The following is a 21,464-nucleotide window of genomic DNA, read 5'->3' on the forward strand; positions in this document are numbered from 1 at the left end:
CTCTGAAGTTCACAGTAAAGGCATGCGACCTAGCCTCCTGGTGATGGTTAGGAAAGCTTTACCTGAATAGGTAACCCTGAAGGATAGGCAGAGAGGGAAGGGAGATCACTCCAGGCAAAGGGAACAGCCTGTGCAAAGACCCTGTGGTACAACGGAGTCTAGAAGAGTAAACAAGACAACAGTCATGCCACATAGTGACATTTTGGTCAATGAAGGATCATATATATGACAATGGTCCCATATTATAATTGAGCTGAATTTCTTATAAGAAATGTAAGGATATGTAGTTCAAAAGGAATAACTTTTTCTCTGATGGGAGCAATATCTGAGAGGTTTGGCAATAGATTTCCTCTCACTCACAGCACCTCAATTTTAACTGCACAGATTACATCCCATTCAATCAGCCACTGACATGTTTCAGCACAGAGGAGCCTGTCCCCCAGTGCTGGATATTCAGAGGCCCCCGACCTAGCTGATGGTCTTCAGAGTACACTGCTGTACATTCTTTGCTGAGGACTAAGATCCTGTACAAGACACAGGTCCACAGGAGCTACCTTAGCAAGTATTAAATATCACTGCCATTTTATAAAAGCTTTTTGTGGTAGTATGAGCCAGCCTGTCCCTGTACTTTGGAAATATCTTTAGGTCGTAATGATGTAAAGAACAGATAAGTTTATTTCTTCCATCAATTCAATGTCAGAAAGAGTCTTTTGCAGATGGGGTCAATAGAACCAAAAACAAATTTCCAGAGTAAAAATATTTTATCCTCTCCATGTTAAATATCCTCTTTTTAAAAAAAAATAAATACCACAAAATTCCTTAATGTGACCACAGCTCCAACATGTAGTAGTCAAAATCATATTGCCATGACAATCCCTTTGTTCCTTTACCTCTCCATCTTGATTTCTTTTTTAAAAAATTTGTTTTTATTGATGTCAGAGAGAGGAATGGAGAGGGAGAGAAAGACAGAAACATCAATGATGAGAATCACTGATAGGCCGCCTCCTGCATGTCCCCTAATGGGGACCCATCCCAAAACCCTAGCATGTACCCGGACCAAGAATTGAACCGTGACTTCCTGTTTCATAGGTCAACACTCATCCACTGAGCCACACCAGCCAGGCTCCATCTTGATCTCTTATTCTTTCTAATCCTCAGGTCACCTTTCACTCTTTCCTGACAGTTACTATTATGATGATCTACCTGGATAATAACAGGAATACTATGGAAAGACCTGCACATTTCAGACCTTATTTAAGACATTGCTAGAGAAACCCCAAAACAACAAGGGGAACAATAACACCAGAGGAAATTTTAGCTTTTGATTCCTACAGCTAACAGTAAACTATACAGACTAACTCCTAGCGAGGTGTCAGAGAAAGGTCTAATTCTTGCAGTACTTACTCCTAAATCCTGCTCACAGTGCTAATTGTGAGAGCATGTTCCTCTTTGAACCCTGCTCTCTAGACTAACTGTTGGGAACTCAGTTCCTTTATTCTGCTCTACTCCTCCACTGTTGGGTCCGAGCCCCTCTGCCAGGGACTGGATCTTCACGGATGCCGGGTAGTAGATGGAGAAGCCATAAGAAGTTGTGGATGTATATATAAGAGAATCTTTATTGTAGAAGCTAGTGGCCATGTAGCCATTGCTAACAAGAAGCCATTAGATAAAGTAGTTCTCCAAAGTAAAGTCCTATACTATAGGTAGACGCACACCAGCTAGTTAACAAATCATCTTTCCCACAAAGCAGCAGCAGCCTCTGTACCTACAGCTATTATCTGTGCAACCGCGGGCTGCCTCTAGACCAGTTGGCAGCCGCTGCCACTGCCTCACACAGCAGCAGCACCTGAGCTCTCTAACCTCAGCAGCCTCTCTAGCACACCAGCTGGTCAGTAACATGTTATACTATTCAGACAAAAGAGGCTTCTTTCCAAGTAGTGACCTCACTAATTTGGGTTATAGAAGGGCACAATGTACTGAGATTGCTGTAACCTTGCTTCTGTATATAGTCCTTGGACACCCAGGCCCTGGCCATCTGGCGTACTCCGGCACGGTTGCCAAACAGGTAAACTTAAAACGTCACACCAAAGGCTTATTTACCTCAGTTCCTTTTACCAGTACATCCGACTTTCAACAAAAAACTACAAGGCATACTAAAATACAAAATGTACACTGTGAAGAGACAGACCAAGAGTCAGAACTGATACTGGATACAACGGCGAGGCTGCCTGTCACTACTTGAACCAAATTAAGAAGAGACAGGTTGAATCATATATGAGCGTTTATTCCAATAATACTGGCAGTATGGGGAGGGCAGTCGGTCACCCTGGAAATTCTGCTCTCACGCCGCTGGCTTGCTGACTGATTATATACAGGTGAAGGGGAAGATAACTACGTGCAGCTGCGAGTGTAACAGGGAAAGGAGGGGGGTAGGGTCTGCAGTCTGGCCTTCAGGAGCTCAAAGTCTGATAACAAGTTGGCTAATCTTCTATGATGTTACAAACAGCTCAGCCCGTTCCTGGAACCAGAGAATGGTCAGCATTCCCGGGGCAAACTCCCGGAGGGGGTCAGGGTCCGGGCACAGCAACCAAATCAAAGTGAGTCCTGTCCTTGGTTTGTTCTCAAAATGTATTTCTTTTCTGAGTAATGGACCCATAGAGGCATCTTATCTTTTTATAGCCTTGTTTCATCCTTCAGTTTCCCAGGGTCTGTAAGAAAACACTTATCTATAGTTAGTAAGATGATAACTTGTTAACCAACTCGCTTGTATTCCCCTCCTCCCCCTCAATGATGAGAGAGAATCAATGATCAGCTGCCTCCTGCAAGCCCCACACTGGGGATTGAACCCACAACCCGGGCGTATGCCCTGACTGGGAATCTAACCATGACCTCCCGGTTCATAGGTAGACGCTCAACCACTGAACCATGCTGGCTGGGCAGTGGCTCTATTCTTATTACATGCCCTTCCTTTTATATGCCCTTTCCCCTATCAAAACCAGATTCAGCCCTGACCAGTTTGGCTCAGTGGATAGAGCGTCGGCCTGCGGACTGAAGAGTCCCGGGTTCGATTCCGGTCAAGGGCATGTACCTTGGTTGCGGGCACAGCCCTGGTGGGGGGTGTGCAGGAGGCAGCTGGTTGATGTTTCTCTCTCATTGATGTTTCTGACTCTCTATCCCTCTCCCTTCCTCTCTGTAAAAAAATCAATAAAATATATATATTTTTTTAAAAAAACAACAGATTCAGATACGGCAGAGATATTGGAATTATCAGACCAGGAATTTAAAACTATTAATATGTTAATGGGTTTAATGAAAAAAGTGGACAACATTTAAGAACAGGTGGATAGTATAAGCAGAAAGATATAAACTAAGAACCAAAAGGAAATACTAGAAATAAATAATACTGTAACAAAAATGAAGAGTGTCTTTGACAGGCTGATCAATAGATGAGCATGGCTGGGGAATCGATAAACTTGAATAAGTGTCAATAAACATTTTCAAAATGTTTAGAAAATGCAAAGAAATGTAAAGAAAAAGACAAAACAATATCTAAGCAATGTGGGACAATTACAAAATGCACATGAGAATACCAGAAGGAAAAGAAAGGAACAGAATATTTGAAGCAATAATAACCAAGAATTTCCCAAAATTAATGATAGACATCAAACACAGATGGAGGAAGCTCAGAAAATACCAAGCAGGACAAAAATAAAAAATCTACACCTAGGCATATCATATTCAAACTGCAGAAAATAAAACACCAAATGAAAACCTTGAAGCCTGGGGGTAGAAGAGGGGACACCTTACCTACAGAGGAGGAAGGGTAAGAATTACAACAAACTTCTCTCCAGAAAGCATGGCAAGTACGAAGAGAGTGGAATGAAATGCTTAGCATATTGAAGGGAAAAAGGCCACCAGCCTAGACTTCTGTATCCAGCAAAATTATATTTTACAAGTGGAGAAATAAAGACTTTCTCAGGCAAACAAAAATTTTGTCACCAGGAGACTTGACTTGCAAGATGTGTTAAACGAAAATTTCTCAGCAAGGACAATGATATAGGTCAGAAACTCAGATCTACGTAAAGGAAGAACTTTACAGAAAGAATAAAGGTAAGATTAAAAGGAAGATTATTAGAATTTTACACATATCCAATTTGGGTACTGTGGGGACCTCCAACTAAATGTCCCACGGACGGTCAAATATGTGAATCACCTCAGACCTTGGGACCGGAGGGATATGGAAGCCATTCCTCTAGGGCAGCGGTCGGCAAACTACGGCCCCTTGAGTGTGGCTCTCCCACAAAATACCACGTGCGGGCGTGCACGTACAGTGCGATTGAAACTTCGTGGCCACACTCAAGGGGCCAAAGAGCCGCATGTGGCTCGCGAGCCGGTTTGCTGACCACTGCTCTAGGGAAAGAGTTAGCCCATGGAAAGGGTAGTTTCTCTCTAACCGGTTTGGCTCAGTGGATAGAGCGTCGGCCTGGACTTTAGGGTATCCGGGTTCAATTCCGGTCAAGAGCATGTACCTTGGTTGCGGGCACATCCCCAGTACGGGGTGTGCAGGAGGCAGCTGATCGATGTTTCTAACTCTCTATCCCTCTCCCTTCCTCTCTGTAAAAAATCAATAAAATATATTTTAAAAATAAAAAAAAGGAAAGGGTAGTTTCACTGAAGCCCTGTAAGGTAGTCAGGGCAGGTAATTATTCGAGCAACAAAAAATATACACTGTGTGCAGGTTCTGCACTTGGCGGTGGAAATAAGTAGACACCGGGGGCAGACGAGTAAAACAGTCCGTGAGGGGCCGCCTGGACTAAGCGCACAGCAGAAAACCGATAAACGAAACTATTTTACTTTTTTATAAAAATTTAAATTACATGATACAGAAAAGCACATGAATTACCTACAGTGGCACCAACCAAAGAAAACCAGGTAACAATCCGATGTGTCCTTCGAACTCCGAGAAGGTGGCGCCCTCTGCTGCTTGCTCAGAGGAACAGTTCAGGTCTCACCGGCAGCGGCGGCCCAGCCCGGAGGCTTCGCCGCGCCGGGTGGCGGCCTGGGGTTTGAGGGGTTTCTGTGGGTGACGATGACGGAGAGGACAGCGGCATGCCCCGCTTCACACACCGGACAGCCAAGCCTCAGAGACGGACGGCGGGAGCTGGGAAGGCGCCTCGCCACCGCCCAGGACCCACGGAGACGGCGGGGCGGGGCGGCCGCCGGGGCGGAGCTTTATGACGCGCCGTCGCGTTCCCCGCCTTCTCCCCCCGCCCGTGACCCGTTGGTTCTCCATTACCGCCCTTTTCCGGGGCAAGAGAAACCGGTCGCAGGCCCTCGGGTTCGGGACAACGGCGCCGTTTAAGGCCGAGCGAGCGCCCTGGAACCATTGGGGCCGCTGGATTCTTCAGCCCGGCTCCCGCCCAACCTGGAGAAAACCTACAAAGTTCTGGCGGCCTGTGGAAGGGCGCTGAGTCGGACCGCGAAGCGCACGACGCCCCTGACACGGCCGAGCGTCCGGGCGCCGCCGGAAGCCCCGCCCCCGGGCGGAGTCAGAGGCCTTTCGGGAAGGACCTCAGCCCCGCCCCCGAGGCCGAGCGCGCCGGCCATGGCCGAGCCGCCGGGGGCCGGCCCCGCGGCCCTGCGCGTGGCTGCCGCTGCCAACTGGCTGGTCGTGCGCCGACGCCGCGTGGAACATTTCCCACGAGTGTTGGAGTTCCTGCGGTGTCTGCGCGCCGCTGCTCCTGGCTTGGTTCGCTACCGCCACCACGAGCGCCTGTGTATGGGCCTGAAGGCCAAGGTACCGGAGCCGGTGGGACCGGGAACGGGCAGAGGGGAAGGGGCGGGATGCAAGGATCAGACTAGGACAGACCGCTTCGGGGTTGGGAGCTGTTGCAAAAGGGGAGCTGGCCCCGAAGTGGGAATTCTGAGCTCAGTCCCATTCACAGGTGGTGGTGGAGCTGATCCTCCAGGGCCGGCCTTGGGCCCAGGTTCTGAATGTCTTGCATCACCACTTTCCAGAGTCTGGACCTGTAGTGCGGGACCCCAAAGCTGTAAGTAACCCCTGGAACCGTCCCCACCCACAGTGGATCCTCGGTGCCCCTAATTTGTCTGCCCGCTTTACCTTCAACAGACAGAGCAGGATCTGAAGAAGATCTCAGAGGCACGGGAAGCCTTTTGCCAGCAGGTGAATTTGCTGGCAGAGGCCCCTGTGGATTTGGCTTGGAAGTTGCAGGTGAGACTAGCGAATTTGGAAGCTATGATATGGCTTTCTTTTCTAGTCCCCTCCTGACCTGCTTTTTTCTGTCTGCAGGAACTTGAACAAGAGTATGGGGAACCCTTTCTGGCTGCTATGGAAAAGCTATTTTTTGAATACTTGTGTCGGCTGGAAAAAGCACTGCCTACCCCACAGACACAGCAGGTTTTCCTAGGCTTAAACACAGAGGGCGGAGGGCGGGGTGGTTGGGCCAAGGTCTGTGGTCTTCATGCTCTCTCCCTGCCCACAGCTTCAGGATGTGCTGAGTTGGATGCAGCCTGGAATTTCTATCACTTCTTCTTTTGCTTTGAGCCAATATAGTGTGGACATGGGGTGGCCACTTCCAGGTACCAGGGCCATCTGGAAAAAATTAGGAATTTGGGGGTGGAATAAGTAGGCTGAGGCCTTTTGAGACAGCCAGCCCCTTGGAAGGATTACATTGGCTTAAGACCCAGGAAACCAGACTGAGTTTATGTGTTACTGTCTCTTCTCTTTATAAGGAACATTCTTTTCTTTCTAGAGTGCTCTGTTACTAATTCAGTGAACATGTCAGAGCCCATGGAGCCCAGTCCTCCTCAGCAACCAAGACCAGCACTCCATCAACCTGTGCCAAAAACCAAGCCTGGCCCACACCTTCCTCACGGAGCAGCCTCAAGAAAGCACCCAGAACCTTTGGCTGGCCACCACTTCAATCTGGCCCCTCTAGGCCAGCGAAGAACCCAGTCCCAGTGGGCATCCAGTAGGGTAGGCCATAAGGAGCGCCCCACAGTCATGCTGTTCCCCTTTAGGAATCTGGGTTCACCAACCCAGGTCATATCTAAACCTGAGAACAGGAAAGAACAAGGGACACACATGGCAGTTCCAGCAGGTGACGTCAGCGCGAGAACAGCCTCCACTGAAAAGTCTAGGAGTCCATCCCAGACCCTGGGCGGAGGGACTGTGAAGGAGAACCCAGTTGACTTGTCAGCCTCGGAGCAAAAGGAGTAAGTGGAACAGTTGCTTCTGCCTACTGACAGCACATGCCTTGCCTGCTTTCCCTCCATCCTCTCTTCTTTGCTTGTTCCCACCCCAGGAATTGCTGGGACTGCCCCATGGAGCCCCTGAGACTGTCATTATCACCTCCTAGGGCCAGGAAGCCAGGTAGGTATACTGAGTCAGGACTGGATCAGACAGCCTCCTCTCTTGGGACGCTTGAGGGCCTGTGTTCACCTAGAGGAGTACTTTGATTCTGGTTTCCCTCTTGCAGTGTGTCCTCCATCGTTGTGCAGCCCTGTCATTACCATAGGGGACTTGGTTTTGGACTCTGATGAGGAAGAAAATGGCCAGAGGGGAGGAATGGTGAGTAGGGAGGAACAGAAAGCTGGGGAAAGAAGGAGATGGGGCAGAACAAGACAGAAACCCATGCTCCCTGAATACGGAGGGCTCAGGGAATGTTTCAGGTGACAGGATCTCCCTGCTCCTTTCTCTGCAGTTGTCTCTGGAAAACTATGAGAAGACAAAGTTTGACACCCTAATCCCCACCTTCTGTGAATATCTCCCCTCTTCTAGTCCCAGTGCTGTCTCTGCCCCTTCCCATGACCATATAGACTCCTCCGATAGGACCAGAATGCCATCTGCATCTTGCCTGTCTCCTTCCTCCTCACCTCTACAGGCAGTTTAGTGGGGATAAAGTGGAAGCCCAGGCTTGGGTTGCTTGACTATATGGCCCAAATTGCTTTGTAACGCTTGATCATTAAACTTTGTTTGTTAAAACACTGTGTTGCTGTGAGGGAGGGGAATTAAGGCTTCTATAAGGTTAGTGTAAATCATTCCTTAGAAACATAACTGGCCTCTCCAGGCTAAAAGAATCCCTTTGCTCTTTTACTTCCCTTGGAAAGTGTTGTTCAGGTGTATCAGAGAGATTACCAGGGCTGAGAGCCTGGATGAGAAATTTCCTTTTGCTATTCTGAAAATATCTGTGTGTCCTAATGCCAGAATATATACTCTGTAAATTTTCATGCTGCCAGGTTATCTAGGGGGTTAACACTTGAATGGAGATGCTTCATAGAAAAAGTACTTACTGTCCTCGACTCCACTGGGTCAGTGCCATCTCCACCTCCACTTTCCTGGAGCCAGCACCCAGACGCCAGGCTTGTGTAGAAAGCCCCAGAATCTCTTTACAGTCACTGGGATCTCTCTTTATAGAGACACTTAAAAAATATAAACACTTAACAGCTTTTTAGATATTCAAAGATTGCATTTAATGAAGCTGATTAGCAAAGCATGATTCTGAAAGCCTACCTCTTAAGACCATGGCCATATCTAAAACATTTATGTACTGTATGAATCACTATCTTTTTCTTTTAGTAATCTTCAGAAGCTGAGTCTCCAGATTCCCATTTGATTATCAACTTCATTTTCTCAGCCTGCCTTCCTTGCTTCCTCCCTAGCGAGTGCGTTTTGTGGATGCAGATAGACACATTATTGCAGGAGCTCTCAGGAGTGAGATGATCACATAACAGTCACAGCAGCTGGGATGGGTGAGGGGCCCACGTGGGAGGCCCTGTAGTTTGATGCTGGTGCCTTGGGAGGGCAGAACTGCTCAGACCTAGCTCACAACACTGAAGCTTGGATTCACCTGCTGGGTGACACGGATGAAGGTAGTTCTCCGACTCAGCTCCTTCAGCTTAGCTGCTCCTACGTACGTACATGTGGAACGGATGCCTCCAAGTATGTCTCGGATGGTATGTTCCACATCCCCTTTGAAGGGCACCTCCACCGTCTTTCCCTCTGAGGCCCTTAAAGGAGGAAAATTTTTCTTTTTCCTTCTGGATTCCTTAAGCCAAATGACTCTTCCCCAGTCCATTGCATTAAGCCCTGGTTCGCCACTTTTCTCCCCAGAACTATACCATCCATCTCTCAGCAGCCCTGAGTTCTGCCACCACCCTACTTAGCCACACCTTCCAAGAACCCTCAGCTCCTGGGCCTCTACACGTACCTGTACTCAGCAACGCCCCCGGCATACTTCTTCATGGCTGTTTCAGAACTCATTCCGTAGAAGAGCTTGTATTTTTTGCCATCCCTCTCGACGAGCTCACCACCTGACTCACTGTGCCCAGCCAGCATGCCACCCAGCATCACAAAGTCAGCCCCTGCCCCTATCAATGAGAGGAAAAGAGATGACTCTAGCCCAGATGTTCACGTGCCCACCCACCCTCAGAAGCAACTCACACCAAATTCTAAAGCCACTAGAGATTCCCTGCCTGGCTTTGCTCTCTCTTTTTGCTGCTTTTGCTGTCTTTCTCTTTACTTTTCCCAGTTGAACAAGACTCACTTCAAGTATTCCAAGAGCAAAGGTCTCTAACTGTAGTGTGAGCAAGGATCACCTGGGAAGCTGTAAAAAATGCAGATCTGCAGCCCACTCTCCAGAGCTGGATTTTGTAACTCTGAGGGGCATTTACATTGCCCAACAGCCCAGGGGCTGGTGCAGATGGTCCTGGCCCACACTTGGGAGAGTCCATATCACAGTTTCAGCTGGCTCGCCCAGATGACACCACCACAGGCTTCAGGGCCATGAGTTCATATTATGAAAGAACCTGAATGGCTTCCTCAGCCTTAGCCTGATCCTAGACCCTCAAAGGTGATGCATCCTCTCCTATAGGATCCTCCTCCTGTGCTCTCCCAGTGTCCTTACCGAAAGCCTTGGCCACATCCCCAGGAGAGCTGCAGCCTCCATCCTGCAAAGTAAGAAGCAACGTGAAGAAACAGCATGGATTTCCCAAGCCCTCTCAGCAGTGTCCCAACAGTCCACCTCAAAGCTGACAGGAACCCAGGAGTCCTGATCCACCTCTATCAGAGCTTCCATACCCAGTAGAAAACCCAGATGTTTGGCAGCCTCATACCCTGCTCTCCCCTTGGACCTTACTGAAATGATGTGGCCTTTGAGGCCATGAGCAGCATCTGCACACTCCATCACTGCACTAAGCTGTGGATACCCGACTCCAGTTTTCTTCCGGGTGGTACACACAGAGCCTGAGGAGAATGTGACAAGGATGAGAGAGAAGTGCTCCATAGCTACGTGCCACTGAAAAGAGCCAATGTCCCCCAATGAGCCAGCTTACCTGGTCCAATTCCCACTTTGATGATGTCAGCACCAGAGAGGATCAGCTCTTCCACCATCTCTCCTGTTACCACATTCCCTGCCTAAGACAGCAATCAAAACAGCATTCTTAGGGTCAGAAATGAAGAAGTTGTGTGCTCTCATATGTAGCATGCCTGGACCAGGTCCTTCCAACATTATTACAAAGAAGGGTACCTGGCTTCCCTCTGCTGGGCCCTCTGAGAGCTTTTAGATCAGCCTCTTCAAAGGATCCTGCTTTCCCAGGTGAGGTAAGGGGGTTAGTCACCAGTGTCACTGTTGCATTAGGGTAAAGCTGGGATCCAACTGGACCAAGATGAAATCTGATTTACCAGAGAGACCCAAAATGTCCTGCCCTTAAGCTGTTAAGTGATAAAACCTCTCTGGCTTAGGGGAAAGGGGAAGACATGATGATGTAGGCTATATACCGGCCGTGGGCAAACTACGGCCCGCGGGCCGGATCCGGCCCATATGAAATGAATAAAACTAAAAAAAAAAAGACCGTACCCTTTTATGTAATGATGTTTACTTTGAATTTATATTAGTTCACACAAACACTCCATCCATGCTTTTGTTCCGGCCCTCCGGTCCAGTTTAAGAACCCATTGTGGCCCTTGAAAGGGGAAGACATGATGATGTAGGCTATATACCCATCTACATAGCTGTATTTGCTGCTTTTGTTTTGTTGTTTTGTTTTGTGTATATGCTGATGAACAGAAAAGAGAGCTCCCTCAATGCTGTGAAGAAAATGAGGTCTTGTAGTCATTCCCCTAAGCTTGTAAAAAAAATACGTTACATGTGATCCCTTTAATAGGATTGTAGTATGTTCATTTCAGTAGGCAGGTAGATATATATCACAGGTATGTACAGTGCATAAGCACATCATGATTTGGTGAGTAACGTCAGGAACACTGGATTTACAAAGACAATGTATCAAGAGTCAGAGATTGCAATGACCAATAAACATTTTAAGCATGGAACCTTGGATAATCACCTAGTGACATGATTAAGCAGACCAGGAAAATCAAAATGCAGCAGAGGAGAAATGAACTGATGTAACAAAAAGGAGTGGCACAAAAGGGAAAGAAGGAGAGGAATGTACCATCTACAGGGTAATAGAAACATACCATGATGGTGTGTCCAGGGAAGCGTTTCCGTACATCCTTTACAAATTCAACGAAGTGTTCAGAGTAGCCATTTGCCACGTCCAGGCATATATATTTCACCTGGGGAATACCTTCCAGGATCTGTTCTAGCTGCTCAAAGTCAGAAGAGCCTGTGCCTGAGCTGGCAGCCAGATGCTGTGGGAGAAGCAGGGGCATTGGCATGGGAGGCATTAGACAGCTGTGGCATGTTTGGAAAAACCTGATGAGCAGTCTAAGAGTTGATCCCCAGGAAGCTAAGAAAAAATTTGTGGGAAAATGGGATAAGAAGGGATCACGGGAGAGCCAGTATTACCTCAAGACAGTCAGGATTCTGGCCGGCAAACTCTTTCCACTGCTCCAGGCTATAGTGTTTGTGAACAGCAGTGAAGAGGGAGAACTGAGGAGGAGAAAGAGCCATCAAAAAGGAGAGAACTTTATTAGGATTTCTTTTTCTAGAAGTAGACCTTTATACTATTCTGAGGGAGAAAAGGACTGAGGTCTGGAAAGAGAAACTTAAAGAACTCAGGGGTTGAGGTGAGATTTTTGTTCAACCATTTGTCTCCCTACAAATCTCAGTAGGACTTTTTACCATAGCTAGTACTGTCAAACACTTCCACCAAAGTACTAAGTTACCTGGTTTGGATTTCACCTGCCAGCACATACAGTGCTTCTGACTTAAAAGGTGACGGATAAAAAAGAAAAAAAAGGTGAGAGGACAAGCTGTTGGTGCAAGAGGACAAGGAATAGACAAGAACCATGAAGACGCCGGACAAAGCCAGTGTCTGCCTACACTGATTCAGCCCCTCCTTCTATGGTAACCTGGTAGAACTAACCTCCTTCTATGGTAACCTGGTAGAACTAACCTGTTTTTGGTATCTCTGGTCAGTTTACCCACAGCAATTCAGTGAGTCAAAATGCTCACAAAAGGTGCCCTGGCTGGGTGGCTCAGTTGGTTAGAGCATCGTCTCATGTGCAGGAAGGTTGCGGGTTCAATTCCCAGTTGGGGCATATACCTGGGTTGCAGGTTCAACCCCCTGGTCAGCGCATACCTAGGAGGCAACCAATCGATGTGTCTCCCTTACATTGATGTTGCTCTCTCCTTCCCTCTCTCTCTCTCCCTTCCTCCCTCTAGAATATATATATATATAAAATATTAACAAATGCTCACAAAAGGTAAGGCCTTAAGTTTAATGGAGCCAATTAGATGCTACCCCATCCTTTCTCCATCTCCACTGGAGTAAAGGACAAATTTTCTTGAGACATGGACCAACCTGAAAAGTTTATTTCATTCGATCTATTTCAGTCAACCAAGTTCAAGGACATAATGACTCACTGGACTTGTATTTTCTAGCTCAACAAATTGCAAACAGAATATCCCAATACTTTGAGAAAGGCATTCAAAGGCCACTGTGAATGCTGGTGTTTGTGCTTTAAAAGTGCAGGCATGCAAACAAATTAGACAGCAGTTAACTGAGACAGCACAAGTCTTGCAACTGGCAAGAAATCCAAGGAAGTCATGCATCAGCCAGCAGTAAGGAAGTGTTACTGTTATACTCAATCAAAGATCACCACCAACACTACCTAGCTGGTATTGAATTCTCAGCAACACTCTGCCATCAACATGCTGACAAAGGAAAATCACTCTAGGAGGTCAGCAGACCTTAGAGATAGATATAGTGTCACATGATAAGCACATCCAATTACATACCAAACTAAAGATCTAAAAAAGATGCATGCTTGCATCCAACCTTTTAATTATTACTGTGAGACTTCACTCTTATCTCTAAAATCTGATTTCTTTAGCACTCAGTAGTATTTAAAAGCCAGTCTCAACACAAAACATTAAAACAATGCCCACAAGTTCCATGTGTTACAGCATGTCTATTAATACTGCAGTCAGATTCACCATTCCTCAACTCAACAGGGCAACAGCAGGATTCCTAAATAGTTAGTGCACAGCAACAGCAATACAGTACTAAAACAATAACTACCAACCTCGGAGAAATGACAGCAGACATTCCACAGAGACTTACAGCAATCAGAAGTAAAGAAAGGGAGATGAAGTCCTGAAGGTTAAGAGCCTCAAGCAGCAACAGAATCCCATCAACCAGGGCTACGTGGATTAACCAGAAGAGTGCATATGTTCTCAAGAGTACCCAAAGTAACTATCTACCTTCTCAACTACAAATATAGAAGCAGGTAATATTACTGACAAGAGTAGCATATTCTACTTCGAAAGTGAACAATAACCTGTATATAAGAAAAACAGCCCTAACCGGTTTGGCTCAGTGGATAGAGTGTCAGCCTGCGGACTGAAAGGTCCCAGGTTCGATTCCGGCCAAGGGTATATACCTTGGTTGCGGGCACATACCCAGTAGGAGGTGTGCAGGAGGCAGCTGATTGATGTTTCTCTCCCATCGATGTTTCTAACTCTCTATCCCTCTCTCTTCCTCTCTGTAAAAAAATCAATAAAATATATTAAAAAAAGAAAAGAAAAACACATTCCATTTTGGGCACATCCCAGAAACTCCAAGGAACCTAGGACTTAAAATTAAGAAGATTAAAAAAAAAAATAGGCATATTATAAAATTAATAAGCTTCTCTCTAGAATCTCCTAGTTAGGAATTTTTAAATGCTCAAAATGTATTTAGTTTCTGGACTAAAACAGTGAATGTTTAGTTTCCTAACAATGATGTAACAGGAGAGATGCATGTGATTTGGAGGGGGTGACCTGGGGCTAAAGTTGGCAAGGTGCATAAAACTGCCGCACAGGCCCAGCCGATGTGGCTCAGTGGTTGAGCATCAACTCATGCACCAAGAGGTCACTGGTTCGATTCTGGCCAGGGCAAATGCTGGGGGTTTCAGGCTCATTCCCCAGCAGAGGGCATGGAGGAGGCAGCTGATCAATGTTTTTCTCTCATTGATGTTTCTCCCTCTCTAAAAATCAATAAAAACATATCAATTGATCAGAAAAAAAGTGTGACACCCTATATATCAGAAAAATAGGATCAAAACGTAGCTTTGAATCTCATTAACTTACATGGCTCTTTGAACTTACCAGATACTGGAGAAAAATAGTAAATTAGAGCATCCAGATTGTTAACTGCCAGAGTTGATCTGGGATGGATGGGAATGCCAATAACTCTCCACTCAGCCCAAACAGCTGGACACCATCGAGGAAGCAGCTTAAGAGAAGTCCTACCTTACAGAGGACCTTGGCCATTTCAAAGGTGCCCACAGTGTCCATATTGGCAGCAATGATGGGGATCCCAGTGTACATCTGCTTTGAGTTGCGAAATGAAAAGGATCTTGTGAGATCCACCTGCAGATATGAACAGGAAAATGAGCATTTCATTCACCCAAGAAACAAGTACTGCATGAGGAAAAATGCCAGGAATCTTCCTCAGTCCTGGTCCCGGGGAAGCGGGCTCACCTCACTTCGAGACTTAAGGGTACTGCGTTTGGGCCTCAGCAAGACGTCCTTGAAGTCCAGTTTGACGTCGTTGTCTATGTGAGGCATGGCGGGGGCTTCGGGGTAGCAACGAATCTGAGGGCTGGAAGGTAAGGAAAGACGGGACGGGGGAGCTGAGTCAATAACAAGCCTTAAGGCCCTGTTAGGGCTGGCGGCAGGGCTCATCTCTCTCCTCGCTTAAACTGTGCAAAGTCGGGGCACTGGTCGAGGCGTGGTCGGTCCCTGAAGACTGCCATCTTCGACCGGTCCCACGGTCGCGATTACCCTCGGGGTCTCCATCCCAGGGGAGAATAATTGGGATGGAATCGTGAGTGACCCTAAACAGGTACATTCTTTACACTACTTTTCCTTCTCCCTCCCGGCAAATAAGTAATGAGGGAAGAGAGTGATTTGGAGGCAAGAGGAATGGGGGAGGGGTCCCACAACCTGCTTCCGGAATCGGGGTACTCACTTCCTGTGGCCGTAGCCAAGGTGGCAGTTGACCGAAGTTCCCCTTGCTTAGCAACGATCCTCGTGCAGCCCCGCTAAGCCTTGTGGGCCACGCCAACAGATTCCGCTAATTGCGGGCGAGAACGATTAACTGAGGAATTCCAGCTTCGGCGGCGGCTGTGCGAGGTCTTCTGGTTAACGGAATTCACACACTGAGGTTGTCGTTGGTCTGAGAAGCAGGAGACTACAACTCCCAGGGTGCAACGCGCGGAGCTGCCCGCAGGCAGGATGGGAGAAGTAGTTCGTTCCGCCCGGTCTAGACCCTGCTCACTGGGGACTCTCAGAGTCGCGGAGGCGTCATCTCTGCTCTAATTAAGCTTGACACCTTCTTTTTCTTTAGGACGCCACCGAAAGAAAACGCGGGGAGCATTTCTGAGCCTTTGGGGAATCCCGGAGAAAGAAGGGGGGGTGGAGCCAGCCAATGACCCGGAAGCAGAAGTGACTCCCACCGACAGAGTGCTGGGGAGCGGCAGCAGCCACCGCAGCGGTAGAAGCAAGAATTTATCTGTGTGCAGACCCAATATCGGAAGAAGATGCTAATTAAAGTGAAGGTGGGAGCACCTCCAGCTTTGCCAAGACGCTGTGGTACTGGGCTGGCCGCTGTGCCTTACGGGAGAAGCGGGGAAGGGAAACCACGCCTTTCCCGAGCCTTGAGGGCGCTGACACCCTCAGGGCTCCGCGCGAGGGGTGATGGGAAGTGGGGGGACTCTTCACGTCTTTGATGGCGAGGGGCTGGCCCAACTAAGTGACCGCGGGGTTTCTGTCTTTCCTGCTTTCTCGCCAGACGTGACATGACCCTGAAGGCCTCCTTTGCCAGGGTTCTCGCTGTATTCAAACCCCCCGCGCTCAGGGAGAGGACCTAGCAGCAGCTTGGCTCCACTCTCCCTTAGATTCTTGGAATAAGCTCAGATCTCCGTGCTTCGTGCCCAGGTTACCTGCTTCTCCCGGTCCGAGCACAGCACAAAAACGTTAGCCTGGGAACCGGGGGGAGGGGAGGAAGGGGGAGGGGGTGGTTCCGAGGCTAGATCGTGAGTCTTTGCTGGTTGTCGTCAAGGTTTGGTATCTCAGCCAGCCTTCAGGAACCCAAACTGGGAGTGTTAGTCAGGACCTGCCTTTCCGAGCCAAGCATCCTGGGCCAGCCTCCCTTCCGTGACGGGGCGGGTTGGTTAGTTACCAGCGCCCCGGTTCTTGTACTGGCAGGGTTAACTTCATCTTCTCTCAGCTCCCATTATTTTTCAATTCCCACCCTCACCAGTCCTACCTGCTATTTCCTCTTTTGTACCTGCAGACAGACAAAAATTAACAATCGATGCAGTGCAACATTAGTTTGACTGCTTTACTTCCGAGTAAGTCTATCGTTATTTCATCAGCTCCTTAGTGTATTTGCTATATATAATAGCCATTCTTAACCTCTTCAGTTCTTCCAAACCACCTCTTAGCTACGGATTGAGGCCAAACTATATTGTTTTTCAAACTTGAGTAGTGGCCTATAAAAGAGTCGCTAATTGTGAAGTCAATTTAAGAGTTCAGTGGGTCGTGAGCAATGTTTAAAAAAGAAGAAGAAGAAAATAGAAATGTCAGGGTATACTTCTGGGTAAAAGTGTTGCGTTACTAGTTCATATGTATTTCTTGATATGGGTCACTGTCAAAAAGTGTGAAGAACACTAGCAGATCAATGCTTTTATCTTCTTTTCAATGCATAGGGTTTTTTGTGTCCCCTGAGTATACTGTTAGTCCAACAAACGATTATTATTATACTTGATGTTCAGTGTTTTGGAAACTCTTTTTAAAATCTCAATCTACATTTAAAAATTTTACCTCATGTCTCAGACACGCCCCCCCAAAAACACACACCTTATTATGTGTGATATGCTTTGACATTTCAATTCTATCCTAAGTTGATTTCATAACCCATTGATGGTTGAGACCTGCAGTTTAAAAGTATACTGTTATAGATGGGCTTCTCAACTTAAAAGTGTTTAAGAATCACCTGGGGATCTTGTGAAAATACTGATTCTAATTCAGTGGGTCTGGGATGAGACCTGAGATTCTGCATTTTAACATGCTCCCATGTGATGCTGATGCTGCTTGAGTAGCAAGGTTCTAGATTTTATCTCTTTGAATTAATTTTTATTTAGTACTTCTCTGAAATTGTCATTTTCCTTTCCTGAAACACTTTCCTTTTTACCTTTAAGTGGGTTTCTCTGTCCTTCATCTCTCTTTTTTGGTTGTTGTTTGCTACATTTCTCTATACGTTAAATACATATAAAAGTGATTAGTTGGCTGTGAGTTATATAAATGATAGGTTTTATTGGCAGGACTCCTTTATAAATTACTAATTTTTCAACTTTTCTCTCCCCTTAGCTGACTTCTTCCATATCTTTTTCTGCAGTCCTTTACAGGTCCTTCTGATTTAAATCTTCTCTTGATACTTCATCTTTCTAAAATTAAATACATCATCTTCTCTCTTAAGCTGGCTCCCCAATACTCATATATTGATCCTGCAAATCTACCAGGTATCTGGAACTCAGTTCTTTAGAGTAATTTCTCTTTTAGAACCTAATTTTTCCTTTGGTATTTCTTTTTGCTTGGTTTTCTTTTCATTCCCATTACACTTATTCTGGTCTGGGGTCTCATTAACTTATGTCTTTATTTATGTGTGATGCCTCCAACCAGGTTTTCATTTATTTATTTATTTATTAAATGTATTCTTTTATTTTTATTTTATTTTAGGGAGAGAGAGAGAGAGAAACATCGATTTGTTGTTCCACTTACTTATGCATTCATTGGTTGCTTCCTGTAGCGACCTGACTGGGGATCGAATCTGCAACCTTGATCGGAAGGATGCTCTAACCCAGCCGTGGGCAAACTACGGCCCGCGGGCCGGATTCGGCCCGTTTGAAATGAATAAAACTAAAAAAAAAAAGACCGTACCCTTTTATATAATGATGTTTACTTTGAATTTATATTAGTTCACACAAACACTCCATCCATGCTTTTGTTCCGGCCCTCCGGTCCAGTTTAAGAACCCATTGTGGCCCTCGAGTCAAAAAGTTTGCCCACCCCTGCTCTAACCAACTGAGCTATCCAGCCAGGGCTTGATAATGTAACTTTAAAAGGAACTGCTAAACAGTTCTTCAGGTGCACCATTTTACGTTCCCACCTGCAATGAATGAACTTTCCAGCTGCTTTGTACCCTTGCTAGTCATATCAGCCATTTTTATTTTAGTTATAATAGTGAGTGTGAAATGTTATTTTATTTAGGTTTAAATTAATCAGTGCTGATTTTCACTCACCATAGCATTTTGACATTGAACCTTGTATTTGGACAGTAGTATTCAATATGGCATTTCCTTGTATATATAGGCTTGTTCTATTAATTATACGGCTCAGTGTTTCTTGATTGTAAATCTTCACTTGAAAATATTGTTGGAAAGGCTGGATCACTTAATTTCTTTTATATCCCCTCCAGCACCTACAGCAGTGTGTTGGGCTTAAGTTCATCATAGACTTGTTAAATAGCATTGAATGCATTCCTGGGTCACAGTGAGCAGATCTGAGGGAAGAAGCTAGTATCGCATGATATATAAAGAATATCTTTTAAAATTGTTCAGTTACTTTTTAATTATGGACAACTTCAAACATATATCACAGCATAGAGAAAGACATACTGCACCCTTTACCCAGCTTCAAAAACTATAATTTCATGGTCCATCTTATTTACACTCACCAATCCTCCTTAGCTGATGTTTTATGAAACAAATCCCAGCATGTTACTCATACATTTCAGTATTTAGCTGTAAAAAATAACTTTTTTCCTAATATAACCATAATGATCACACCTAAAAGATTAACACTGATTTTTTTTTACTATCAACAAATGTACTCTTTTTGTCTCATTTATTGTTATAGTTAGTTTGAATCTAAACTAAAGTCATACATTACAGTTGGTTTATGTGTATTTTAAACTCTTCAAACCTGTAAAGCACCCTTTTCTCTCTTTTTTCTTGTTGAATAAACTATATTGTTTGTCCCATAGAGTTTCCTACTGTTTGGATTTTGCTGATTACATCTCCATGCTGTCTTTTAATACATTCCTCTTCTACCTGTTTTTCTTGTCATTTGGTAATAAGATCTAGAACCTTGATTAGTCTTTTCTATGTGTTCATCTGTGAAAATAATTCATAGGTAGTGGTGCGGTAAGTACTTTTTTGTTGTTTTGTTAGTCCTCACCAGAGGATATTTTTCCCATTGATTTTTTTTATTTTTTAGAGAAAGTGGAAGGGAGGGAATCAAGCCTGCAACCAAGGTACATGCCCTTGACCAGAATCGAACCCGCAACCCTTCAGTCCGAAGGCTGGTGCTTTATCCACTGAGCCTAGGGCAACATTTTTTTTTTTTTTTTAGATTTTTAAAAAATATAGCTTTATTGATTTCAGAGAGGAAGGGAGAAGGAGAGAGAGATAGAAACATCAATGATGAGAAAAAAATAATTGATTGGCTGCCTCCTGCACGACCCTTACTGGGGATCGAGCCCACAACCTTGGCATGTGCCCTTGACCGGAATCGAACCTGGGACCCTTCAGTCCGCAGGCCGACGCTGTATCCACTGAGCCTAACCTGCTAGGGCTAGGGCACCATTTTTAAGTGTACAGTTAGTATATTGTATTTGGAAGTCATTAGCCCTTAGCCTATGGAAAAAGTCAAGAAGACCAGAGCTGCAATTTAGGATTTACACAGAAGTCTGGAGAAGATATGGGAGAATAGAATGTTGAATTCTAGTATTACTTAAGTTAATCAGAGGTGATCTCTGATATCCTTGAGAATTCTTTGAATTATCTAAATGTTAATTTCTACCACTGATATACAACAACATCTCAAAGGAATGCTATCTTTAGGATAGGATACCTCTCATTGCTATGTCAAGCAAAAATACCATGGATTCTAGTGGGGTAGGGTGGGGGATGTGGGACTAAGGTCAAATGGTTCACAGAATCTTTCCCTCTCAAACATGTCCACAGCCTAAAAATGTTTGATGAATTTAGATGTGATCAACGCCTTCTAATTCTTCAGAGCAGCTTTGCCAAGAATGTACATCTCTTAGAAGGTAGTAGATCCCCAGAGACCAGGACAGGACATTTTTACCTAAGAGAAATATTGTACAGTGGGCTGTAGGACTCATGAAACCCTTGCCTGTTTCAGACGCTGACCGGAAAGGAGATTGAGATTGACATTGAACCCACAGATAAGGTAATACCCCAACACATCTTCATGCCTATCTCTCTACATTTGTTTGGATATGCTGATGAACTTAGTCCTTTGCTTTCATGCTGTCTGCATAGCTCTGTTCTTTCCACTTCCATGGCCCTATCCGTATCTACCACGGGTAGCCCCTAACTACTTGTACTCCTTAAGGTGGAACGAATCAAGGAACGTGTGGAAGAGAAAGAGGGAATCCCCCCACAGCAGCAGCGGCTCATCTACAGTGGTAAACAGATGTGAGTTTGGAATGGAAATGAGGGTGTGGCAATCTTACATGAAGATGAGGGAGCAAATACTGGAGATGGTCTGCTTCTTTTTATTGGTGGCCTAGACCCTTTGACAATTTAGTGAAGCCTATGCACCCCTTCTCCGAATCAGATTTCTGCAGACATAAAATAAAATACATAGAATTACAGAAGCAAACCATATTGAAAATATTTTCAAGATACCTACAAATAATTGTAATGTGTGAAAATAATTTCTATTGTTAATAGGTTACCCATATTGCTAATACCACTATGGATTTTGCCTATGTTCACAATTTAAAGAATATTAGATTTCAGGTAGGAGTTAGTAAAAATAAAGATGTAACTTTTTTTTCTCATCTGAGTTTATAGACCGCCCCGGGGGGGGGGCGGGGATCCATGAAACCCAGGTTAAAAGCCCTGTTCTAGATGATTTTTCTAATCCTTTTTGTGCCTTCTTTTCCTGCAGGAATGATGAGAA

The 21,464-nt window shown here is 45.5% G+C and overlaps 3 protein-coding genes across 6 annotated transcripts; 2 read left to right on the forward strand and 1 right to left on the reverse strand.

Moving 5' to 3' along the window:
- The first annotated feature begins 5,563 nt into the window (after positions 1-5,563).
- Positions 5,564-8,740, forward strand: TINF2 (TERF1 interacting nuclear factor 2). 2 transcript variants are annotated; one of them, XM_023743666.1, is made up of 9 exons: positions 5,564-5,797; positions 5,946-6,050; positions 6,131-6,232; positions 6,311-6,418; positions 6,504-6,600; positions 6,774-7,236; positions 7,326-7,393; positions 7,500-7,591; positions 8,600-8,740. In XM_023743666.1, exons 1-9 carry the CDS (start codon positions 5,606-5,608, stop codon positions 8,600-8,602), a joined length of 1,230 nt encoding a protein of 409 aa, XP_023599434.1. In that variant the 5' UTR covers positions 5,564-5,605; the 3' UTR covers positions 8,603-8,740. The 2 variants fall into 2 exon arrangements, with proteins under 2 accessions (XP_023599434.1, XP_023599433.1); XM_023743665.1 differs by lacking the exon at positions 8,600-8,740 and adding an exon at positions 7,725-8,005 and having other exon boundaries at positions 5,565-5,797.
- Positions 8,409-15,685, reverse strand: GMPR2 (guanosine monophosphate reductase 2). Of its 3 annotated transcripts, XM_023743668.1 has the most exons (10): positions 15,439-15,650; positions 14,949-15,069; positions 14,718-14,837; positions 11,829-11,912; positions 11,498-11,671; positions 10,354-10,435; positions 10,158-10,264; positions 9,927-9,969; positions 9,231-9,390; positions 8,409-9,030 (listed from the first exon to the last, which is right to left on the reverse strand). In XM_023743668.1, exons 2-10 carry the CDS (start codon positions 15,033-15,035, stop codon positions 8,841-8,843), a joined length of 1,047 nt encoding a protein of 348 aa, XP_023599436.1. In that variant the 5' UTR covers positions 15,036-15,069; positions 15,439-15,650; the 3' UTR covers positions 8,409-8,840. The 3 variants fall into 3 exon arrangements, with proteins under 3 accessions (XP_023599436.1, XP_023599435.1, XP_023599438.1); XM_023743667.1 differs by having other exon boundaries at positions 8,469-9,030; positions 9,231-9,391; positions 9,927-10,264; positions 15,439-15,685; XM_023743670.1 differs by lacking the exons at positions 14,718-14,837; positions 14,949-15,069; positions 15,439-15,650 and adding an exon at positions 13,689-13,754 and having other exon boundaries at positions 8,469-9,030.
- An 88-nt stretch (positions 15,686-15,773) lies between these two features.
- Positions 15,774-20,978, forward strand: LOC102423130 (NEDD8). Its single transcript, XM_006102241.3, has 3 exons — positions 15,774-16,027; positions 20,679-20,726; positions 20,892-20,978. The coding sequence occupies exons 1-3, from the start codon at positions 16,010-16,012 to the stop codon at positions 20,976-20,978; spliced, it is 153 nt and encodes a 50-aa protein (XP_006102303.1). The 5' UTR covers positions 15,774-16,009.
- The last annotated feature ends 486 nt before the right edge of the window (positions 20,979-21,464 follow it).

This window comes from Myotis lucifugus, unplaced genomic scaffold (genome assembly GCF_000147115.1).
Source record: "Myotis lucifugus unplaced genomic scaffold, Myoluc2.0 scaffold_406, whole genome shotgun sequence".
Taxonomy (NCBI): domain Eukaryota; kingdom Metazoa; phylum Chordata; class Mammalia; order Chiroptera; family Vespertilionidae; genus Myotis; species Myotis lucifugus.